The following is a 10830-nucleotide window of genomic DNA, read 5'->3' on the forward strand; positions in this document are numbered from 1 at the left end:
CAGCACCAGCACCAGGACCAGGACCAGGACCAGCACCAGGATCATCTCACAGAACCAGATTATGAAGTCGCATCAAGGTTACAATCAATGATTATAAGATTCACAACGCTAGTTTACTATGTAGTATTAGTACTTTAAGTACTTTAAGTACTAATACTACACTGTAAAAAATACTCTGTTGGAGTAAAAGTTCTAATACTGCACTCTAAAAATACTCTGTTACAGTAAACGTACAAAGCACTTTCAGTATTTTTACAGTGTAGTACTAGTACTTGTACTGTAACAGTATTTTTACAGTGTAGTACGTGTACTGTAACAGAGTATTTTTACAGTGTAGTACTAGTACTGTAACAGAGTGTTTTTACAGTATAGTACTAGTACTTGTACTGTAACAGTATTTTTACAGTGTAGTACGTGTACTGTAACAGAGTATTTTTACAGTGTAGTACTAGTACTGTAACAGAGTGTTTTTACAGTGTAGTACTAGTACTTGTACTGTAACAGTATTTTTACAGTGTAGTACGTGTACTGTAACAGAGTATTTTTACAGTGTAGTACTAGTACTGTAACAGAGTATTTTTACAGTGTAGTACTAGTACGTGTACTGTAACAGAGTGTTTTTACAGTGTAGTACTAGTACTTGTTCTGCAGTAAAGTATCAGGTTAAATGACTCCATTAGTTTAATAGCCTGCTGGTGTTTCAGGTTATTGCCGCCCACGGTTCAGTCTGACAGGAGGAAGCGTGGCAGACCTCGGACCAGTGAACCACCGGACCACGTAGACCTCAAGATCCGCATCCTGGAGGACTCCCGGATCCAGGTGCTCTCCGCCAGCGGTGAGTTTAACGTGGTAGAACCATCCCATATCCAGAAAGAAGACGTACGCTTTAAAGTTAAAACCTTATTTTACCGCTTCAGTGTTCAAGAAGTACCCGGTGCAGGAGGTCCGGTGTTCCCGAGGCCTGCAGGAGGCCGACTTCCTGGACCTGCTGAAGTCCACCTTCCCTCAGCTGGCTGCTCACAAACCGTTCGACGTCTTCACCACCAACCGGAGGAAGAGGCTCCAGCCAATCACGGCCGAGACGCTGACGCCGGAGAGCTGCAGGAGCACGGGGCATTCTGCCCTCTACTTCCGACTGAAGGTGCTTCATTTAATGCTCTCATTTGTCCTCCGCAACGACTAAACGTCGTCAATCGGTTATTAATCTTTACCTCAATCTGTTGTTTCTGCTGATTTAGATTTTTATTATTAGGGCCCGAGCACCGACAAAGTCGGTCCGAGGACCTATTGTAATTCAAATGATTATTATTCTTATTATTATTATTAGGGCCCGAGCACCGACAAAGTCGGTCCGAGGACCTATTGTAATTCAAATGATTATTAGGGCCCGAGCACCGACAAAGTCGGTCCGAGGACCTATTGTAATTCAAATGATTATTATTCTTATTATTCTTCTATTATGTCTTTGAGCGTGAAAACGAGGTGCTTGGGATAATGAACTTTTTTTGAAATTTTGCACACGTGTCAGACGTGCGTGAAATGAATATCTGATATGGGTTTCGTGCTCGGGTGTGGCAAATTGGCTCGGTAGCGCCCCCTATTGAGTAGCCCCGACGACACGTTTCCCCTAAATTTACGAAATTTGGTAGGTATATGTACCATGACGAGACGTAAATAAAACCCTCTTGGAGGTATACCGTAAACCCAACCGGAAGTCGGCCATATTGGATTTTATGGCGTTTTTTTTACCATATCCAGGCGCTGTACTTTAACGAACTCCTCCTAGAGATTTAACCCGATCAACTTCAAATTTGGTCAGTAGTATCTTAAGACCTTTGGGATGAAAAGTTACTCAAAGATCAAAAAGTTATCGAACTATGTTGCCGTGGCGTGGCGGCGAAAAAGCGCCTTTCGCCAAGAAACAGGAAGTTGTTGTAACTTTGTCGTACATTAACCTATATGCTCCAAATTTCTCATGCCTGATAAAGGTCCCTGTCTGACAACATCCATATGCAAATTTTGACTCGCAGTCATAGCGCCACCTAGTGGTAACAGGAAATATCATGTTTTACACATTGATGTACTCTGCCTCAGAAATTAATCACATCTACCTGAAACTTGGTCAGTAGTATCTTAAGACTTTTGTGATGAAAAGTTACCAAAAGATCAAAAAGTTATCAAACCATGTTGCCGTGGCGTGGCGGCGAAAAAGCTTCTTCGCCAAAAAACAGGAAGTTGTTGTAACTTTGGCGTATAGTAACCAATCTGCTCCAAATTTCTCATGCAAGATAAAACGTGCGTGAAATAAATATCTGATATGGGTTTCGTGCTCGGGTGTGGCAAATTGGCTCGCTAGCGCCCCCTATTGAGTAGCCCCGACGACACGTTTCACCTAAATTTACGAAATTTGGTAGGTATATGTACCATGATGAGACGTAAATAAAAGCCTCTTGGAGGTATACCGTAAACCCAACCGGAAGTCGGCCATATTGGATTTTATGGCGTTTTTTTACCATATCCAGGCGCTGTACTTTAACGAACTCCTCCTAGAGATTTAACCCGATCAACTTCAAATTTGGTCAGTAGTATCTTAAGACCTTTGGGATGAAAAGTTACTCAAAGATCAAAAAGTTATCGAACTAGGTTGCCGTGGCGTGGCGGCGAAAAAGCGCCTTTCGCCAAGAAACAGGAAGTTGTTGTAACTTTGTCGTACATTAACCTATATGCTCCAAATTTCTCATGCCTGATAAAGGTCCATGTCTGACAACATCCATATGCAAATTTTGACTCACAGTCATAGCGCCACCTAGTGGTAACAGGAAATATCATGTTTTACACATTGATGTACTCTGCCTCAGAAATTAATCACATCTACCTGAAACTTGGTCAGTAGTATCTTAAGACCTTTGGGATGAAAACTTATCAAAAGATCAAAAAGTTATCGAACCGTGTTGCCGTGGCGTGGCGGCGAAAAAGCTTCTTCGCCAAAAAACAGGAGGCTGTTGTTACTTGACTTTACATAGTCCAATCTGCTCCAAACTTCACAAGCTGGATAATGGACCAGGCCTGAAGACATATATGTGGTATTATGCGTGATAGTCATAGCGCACCCTACAGGAAACCGGAAATGGTTGTATACTGCAACCAACCCTCTCCTAAATTGAAACAAAACACTGTCTGGGAAAAACTCTACATAAAAATACAATTAAAAATGAATATAATCTTTTCTTGTGGGTTAATCCGTGAGAAAAATACTAAGAACATATGAAGAAATACAAATCTTGTAACCTCCAATGATGAAACAAAACTTTTCCTTCGGCGGCTGGTTAGCTCAGGTTTAGCTCAGTCGGTAGAGCGAGCGCCCTAGCAGCGGTGGACCCGGATTCGAATCCGGCCTGTAATCCTTTCGGCATGTCATTTCTCTCTCTCCCCCTTTCCAACACTCTATCCACTGTCCTATCAATAAAATACTTCAAAAATCACCCCAAAAAATAATAACTTTAAAACTTTTCCTTCTAACTTTTCCATATATATATATACATATATATATATATATTTTATATATATATATATATATGTATATATATATATATATATATATATAATATATACAATGTTAAGTTATATAAAAGTTAATGTCATGACGTTAATTGTAATATGTATAGTAAAAACACATCACGACAAGGACACATATTAGATTTGATATTAAAAGATCAAAAAGTTATCGAACCATGTTGCCGTGGCGTGGCGGCGAAAAAGCTTCTTCGCCAAAAAACAGGAGGCTGTTGTTATTTGACTTTACATAGTCCAATCTGCTCCAAACTTCACAAGCTGGATAATGGACCAGGCCTGAAGACATATATGTGGTATTATGCGTGATAGTCATAGCGCCCCCTACAGGAAACAGGAAGTTGTTGTAAATTGGCTGTACATTGTCCAATCTTCCCCAAATTTGACATGTTTTATAAGAGTCTTGCCCTGAAGACATGTACGTGCCCCGACGTGCGCGTTCCCCCGACGTGCGCGCGTGGGCGAGGGCCCGATCATCGCTGCTTGCAGCTTTAATTATTCTTATTATTCTTCTATTATGTCTTTGAGCGTGAAAACGAGGTGCTTGGGATAATGAACTTTTTTTGAAATTTTGCACACGTGTCAGACGTGCGTGAAATGAATATCTGATATGGGTTTCGTGCTCGGGTGTGGCAAATTGGCTCGGTAGCGCCCCCTATTGAGTAGCCCCGACGACACGTTTCCCCTAAATTTACGAAATTTGGTAGGTATATGTACCATGACGAGACGTAAATAAAACCCTCTTGGAGGTATACCGTAAACCCAACCGGAAGTCGGCCATATTGGATTTTATGGCGTTTTTTTACCATATCCAGGCGCTGTACTTTAACGAACTCCTCCTAGAGATTTAACCCGATCAACTTCAAATTTGGTCAGTAGTATCTTAAGACCTTTGGGATGAAAAGTTACTCAAAGATCAAAAAGTTATCGAACTATGTTGCCGTGGCGTGGCGGCGAAAAAGCGCCTTTCGCCAAGAAACAGGAAGTTGTTGTAACTTTGTCGTACATTAACCTATATGCTCCAAATTTCTCATGCCTGATAAAGGTCCCTGTCTGACAACATCCATATGCAAATTTTGACTCGCAGTCATAGCGCCACCTAGTGGTAACAGGAAATATCATGTTTTACACATTGATGTACTCTGCCTCAGAAATTAATCACATCTACCTGAAACTTGGTCAGTAGTATCTTAAGACTTTTGTGATGAAAAGTTACCAAAAGATCAAAAAGTTATCAAACCATGTTGCCGTGGCGTGGCGGCGAAAAAGCTTCTTCGCCAAAAAACAGGAAGTTGTTGTAACTTTGGCGTATAGTAACCAATCTGCTCCAAATTTCTCATGCAAGATAAAACGTGCGTGAAATAAATATCTGATATGGGTTTCGTGCTCGGGTGTGGCAAATTGGCTCGCTAGCGCCCCCTATTGAGTAGCCCCGACGACACGTTTCACCTAAATTTACGAAATTTGGTAGGTATATGTACCATGATGAGACGTAAATAAAAGCCTCTTGGAGGTATACCGTAAACCCAACCGGAAGTCGGCCATATTGGATTTTATGGCGTTTTTTTACCATATCCAGGCGCTGTACTTTAACGAACTCCTCCTAGAGATTTAACCCGATCAACTTCAAATTTGGTCAGTAGTATCTTAAGACCTTTGGGATGAAAAGTTACTCAAAGATCAAAAAGTTATCGAACTAGGTTGCCGTGGCGTGGCGGCGAAAAAGCGCCTTTCGCCAAGAAACAGGAAGTTGTTGTAACTTTGTCGTACATTAACCTATATGCTCCAAATTTCTCATGCCTGATAAAGGTCCATGTCTGACAACATCCATATGCAAATTTTGACTCACAGTCATAGCGCCACCTAGTGGTAACAGGAAATATCATGTTGTACACATTGATGTACTCTGCCTCAGAAATTAATCACATCTACCTGAAACTTGGTCAGTAGTATCTTAAGACCTTTGGGATGAAAACTTATCAAAAGATCAAAAAGTTATCGAACCGTGTTGCCGTGGCGTGGCGGCGAAAAAGCTTCTTCGCCAAAAAACAGGAGGCTGTTGTTACTTGACTTTACATAGTCCAATCTGCTCCAAACTTCACAAGCTGGATAATGGACCAGGCCTGAAGACATATATGTGGTATTATGCGTGATAGTCATAGCGCACCCTACAGGAAACCGGAAATGGTTGTATACTGCAACCAACCCTCTCCTAAATTGAAACAAAACACTGTCTGGGAAAAACTCTACATAAAAATACAATTAAAAATGAATATAATCTTTTCTTGTGGGTTAATCCGTGAGAAAAATACTAAGAACATATGAAGAAATACAAATCTTGTAACCTCCAATGATGAAACAAAACTTTTCCTTCGGCGGCTGGTTAGCTCAGGTTTAGCTCAGTCGGTAGAGCGAGCGCCCTAGCAGCGGTGGACCCGGGTTCGAATCCGGCCTGTAATCCTTTCGGCATGTCATTTCTCTCTCTCCCCCTTTCCAACACTCTATCCACTGTCCTATCAATAAAATACTTCAAAAATCACCCCAAAAAATAATAACTTTAAAACTTTTCCTTCTAACTTTTCCATATATATATATACATATATATATATATATTTTATATATATATATATATATGTATATATATATATATATATATATATAATATATACAATGTTAAGTTATATAAAAGTTAATGTCATGACGTTAATTGTAATATGTATAGTAAAAACACATCACGACAAGGACACATATTAGATTTGATATTAAAAGATCAAAAAGTTATCGAACCATGTTGCCGTGGCGTGGCGGCGAAAAAGCTTCTTCGCCAAAAAACAGGAGGCTGTTGTTATTTGACTTTACATAGTCCAATCTGCTCCAAACTTCACAAGCTGGATAATGGACCAGGCCTGAAGACATATATGTGGTATTATGCGTGATAGTCATAGCGCCCCCTACAGGAAACAGGAAGTTGTTGTAAATTGGCTGTACATTGTCCAATCTTCCCCAAATTTGACATGTTTTATAAGAGTCTTGCCCTGAAGACATGTACGTGCCCCGACGTGCGCGTTCCCCCGACGTGCGCGCGTGGGCGAGGGCCCGATCATCGCTGCTTGCAGCTTTAATTATTATTATTATTCTTATTATTATTCTATTATGTCTTTGAGCGTGAAAACGAGGTGCTTGGGATAGTGAACTTTTTTTGAAATTTTGCACACGTGTCAGACGTGCGTGAAATGAATATCTGATATGGGTTTCGTGCTCGGGTGTGGCAAATTGGCTCGCTAGCGCCCCCTATTGAGTAGCCCCGACGACACGTTTCTCCTAAATTTACGAAATTTGGTAGGTATATGTACCATGATGAGACATAAATAAAAGCCTCTTGGAGGTATACCGTAAACCCAACCGGAAGTCGGCCATATTGGATTTTATGGCGTTTTTTTACCATATCCAGGCGCTGTACTTTAACGAACTCCTCCTAGAGATTTAACCCGATCAACTTAAAATTTGGTCAGTAGTATCTTAAGACCTTTGGGATGAAAAGTTACTCAAAGATCAAAAAGTTATCGAACTATGTTGCCGTGGCGTGGCGGCGAAAAAGCGCCTTTCGCCAAGAAACAGGAAGTTGTTGTAACTTTGTCGTACATTAACCTATATGCTCCAAATTTCTCATGCCTGATAAAGGTCCCTGTCTGACGACATCCATATGCAAATTTTGACTCACAGTCATAGCGCCACCTAGTGGTAACAGGAAATATCATGTTTTACACATTGATGTACTCTGCCTCAGAAATTAATCACATCTACGTGAAACTTGGTCAGTAGTATCTTAAGACCTTTGGGATGAAAACTTATCAAAAGATCAAAAAGTTATCGAACTATGTTGCCGTGGCGTGGCGGCGAAAAAGCGCCTTTCGCCAAGAAACAGGAGGCTGTTGTTACTTGACTTTACATAGTCCAATCTGCTCCAAACTTCACAAGCTGGATAATGGACCAGGCCTGAAGACATATATGTGGTATTATGCGTGATAGTCATAGCGCCCCCTACAGGAAACAGGAAGTTGTTGTAAATTGGCTGTACATTGTCCAATCTTCCCCAAATTTGACATGTTTTATAAGAGTCTTGCCCTGAAGACATGTACGTGCCCCGACGTGCTCGTTCCCCCGACGTGCGCGCGTGGGCGAGGGCCCGATCATCGCTGCTTGCAGCTTTAATTATTATTATTATTATTATTATTATTATTATTATTATTATTTTTATATTGTATATTTATATAGTGACACCAACATAAACTCTTTACGACGCCAGTAAAGAGGCCCGAACCTGCCAAAATAAAAAAATTAATAAGAAAATAAATCACTCTATAAATGAATAAATATGTAATTTAATGTAGCAAAAATAATATTATAAATAAGTTTAATCATTAATTAATTAATCAAATGTGACATAAATTGATGTCTGTTTTAATTTGCTTCTTTATTTATGTTTGTATTAATTCCCTTATTTATTTACACGTCTGTTTAATTCCCCCTTTTATTTTATTGATGAATTTTTTTTTTTTTTAAATGTGTGTATTTATTTATATATTTATTTATTTATTTCTAATGAAAATAATTAAAACAAATACAAATTAAATTAAAAATAGATTTAAAAATAATATAAACAAATACATAAATAAATAAAAGGGAGAATTAAACAAATAAGGGAATTAATACAAGAATATATAAATACATTTCCAAAGAAGAAGCCGCGATTTATTCTTAGATTCTGATGCTATTCTTTAATAGTCTTTACATTACATTTATTTATTTATTTATAAACCGCGGCGTCTTCTTTGGGAATCTGATTCTGATCTCTTCCAGGCACAAGAGGAAGTCCCGGCGAGAGAGGAAGAGCTTCCGGATTCTTCCTCGACTTCTGATCAAACCGAGCTGAACACGAGGTGAGAGTGTGGCTTTGAGATGAGAGCGGACTCTTAAATATAATATAATAATATAAATATGAATAATAATAAATACATTATTAATAATAATAAAAGCATGGACGATCATTCTGTTATAACCTGTAAATGACATTAACGACTCACATGACTCACGGGTCTGATGATACTAACGACTCACGGGTCTGACGATACTAACGACTCATGAGACTAACAACTCACGAGACTAACGACTCACAGGTCTGACGATACTAATGACTCACAAGACTAACGACTCACGGGTCTGACGATACTAACGACTCATGAGACTAACGACTCACGAGTCTGACGATACTAACGTCTCACGGGCCTGACGATACTAACGACTCACGAGACTAACGACTCACGAGTCTGACGATACTAACGACTCACGGGCCTGACGATACTAACGACTCACGAGACTAACGACTCACGAGTCTGACGATACTAACGACTCACGGGCCTGACGATACTAACGACTCACAAGACTAACGACTCACGAGTCTGACGATACTAACGTCTCACGGGCCTGACGATACTAACGACTCACGAGACTAACGACTCACGAGTCTGACGATACTAACGACTCACGGGCCTGACGATACTAACGACTCACGAGACTGACGATACTAACGACTCACGGGCCTGACGATACTAACGACTCACGAGACTAACGACTCACGAGTCTGACGATACTAACGACTCACGGGCCTGACGATACTAACGACTCACGAGACTAACGACTCGAGTCTGACGATACTAACGTCTCACGGGTCTGACGATACAAACGACTCACGGGGCTGACGATAGCGTCATGACAACAGACCTGACAGAGCATGAATTCAGACTTTTTACTGATCAGCATCATGATGTAGTTATTTCAGCATCATCTATTTATTGATATTAAATCACAGAACAATCTGTTTACTGTTTATTTTGGGTTCATACCGGCAGTAGAGACGTGTGGCTTGCTAGAGACAGCGAATGCAGATCGAATGATGTCATGATCCACGTTTGGTCTTCCACAACATGCTTCTGTAGTCGCCGCTCTCTGCCAGCAGAGGGCAGCATATTGACAACGTAACTCTGTTCTATCCAGCAGCTCGACATCACAGCGTAAAGGAGGAGGGAGGAGGAGGAGGAGGAGGAGACATTCAGGAGTCCAAATGATGTTCTGTGAAGTGTGCCGAGCTCTGCACGCGTCGACCAGCATGTTGATCAAACACTCCTGGAGTCACGTGGACGATCCGGAGAGGCTTTGTGGTCTATGCGGAGAACATTTAGAGTCTGCGGACGAGCTGAGGGCTCATCTTCAGAGTCACCAGAAGACACACAGCTGTAACATCTGCGGAAAGTCTTTCCTCTCCATCGCCGGCCTCAACGGACACGTCGCCCGGCACAACGTCCGCTCAAATGTCTTCGCTGAGGAATCACAAGTGGGTCCGTGCAGAGCAGAGGCCGCACAAATGTGATTATTTTTGTGTCAAAAACTGGGTTCACAGGTCGTATACCGACACGTGTGGAGTCCCAGAAACAGACTTAGTGTGTGAAATCTGCAGCGATACGCGAGATACCGCAGCAAAGAGAAACTGAACGGTTCTCCTGCAAGTCGGTCCTGTTGACTCAAACGAGGGTCCATGATGGGGAGAAACCCTACAAGTGCTCTGTCTGTGACACAATGTGACGAGACACATGAAGACCCACCAGGACGGATCAGAGTCGAGGACCAGAAGTGATCTTAGTCTCCTTGTTTTGTTAAATATGTCCCCTAGAGCAGGAGTCAGCAACCTTTACTATCAAAAGAGCCATTTTAGGCACAAAAATAAATAATAATAATGATCTGTCTGGAGCCGCAAAACATGTGATCATTGTGATGAAGGTAACAGTTTATAGTCTAAGTATATAGTATAGAAGTCTAATGCAGTGAGGGCCAAAGAGACAATGTACTACGGAGTATTAGGGCCACATTGAGGGAAAACACATCTGAGATTTACACAATAAAGTCATAACTTTACGTGAAAAAGCCGTAATGTTATGAGAATGAAATCTTAACTTTGAGAGAAAAAGTTGTTATATTACGAGAATAAAATCAAAACTTGTTTCAAATATTTTTTATTAAGAAGCATGTGCATGTCAGTGATACAAACTGGGGTGTTTATCATGCCTCATTTTTTATATACATCAACAAAAACAGACAAAACTAGAAACTAAGGGCAAACAACATGGAGACAAGCAAATACAAAAAACATACGTCATGAAAGGAAAACAAAACAAAACAAAAAGCACAGACACCCTAAGGCAAACA

At 40.7% G+C, this 10830-nt stretch overlaps 1 protein-coding gene across 3 annotated transcripts in view; it reads left to right on the plus strand.

Annotated features, from left to right (window-relative positions):
- The window catches only part of LOC119481760 (zinc finger protein 510-like), a 15274-nt gene extending 4847 nt beyond the window's left edge, over nt 1-10427 (plus strand). For 2 of the 3 annotated variants that reach the window (XM_037758953.1, XM_037758955.1), the window contains exons 4-8: nt 1-77; nt 705-835; nt 918-1141; nt 8431-8510; nt 9625-10427. The exon at nt 1-77 is cut by the window's left edge and continues 191 nt beyond it. In XM_037758953.1, the coding sequence (XP_037614881.1) occupies nt 1-77; nt 705-835; nt 918-1141; nt 8431-8510; nt 9625-9997 (885 nt within the window). In that variant the 3' untranslated portion in view covers nt 9998-10427. The remainder of the gene's footprint in view (nt 78-704; nt 836-917; nt 1142-8430; nt 8511-9624) is intronic. The other variant, XM_037758954.1, reaches the window with a different exon arrangement.
- Nucleotides 10428-10830: the final 403 nt, after the last annotated feature.

The sequence above is a fragment of the Sebastes umbrosus genome, chromosome 22 (genome assembly GCF_015220745.1).
Source record: "Sebastes umbrosus isolate fSebUmb1 chromosome 22, fSebUmb1.pri, whole genome shotgun sequence".
Taxonomy (NCBI): Eukaryota; Metazoa; Chordata; class Actinopteri; order Perciformes; family Sebastidae; genus Sebastes; species Sebastes umbrosus.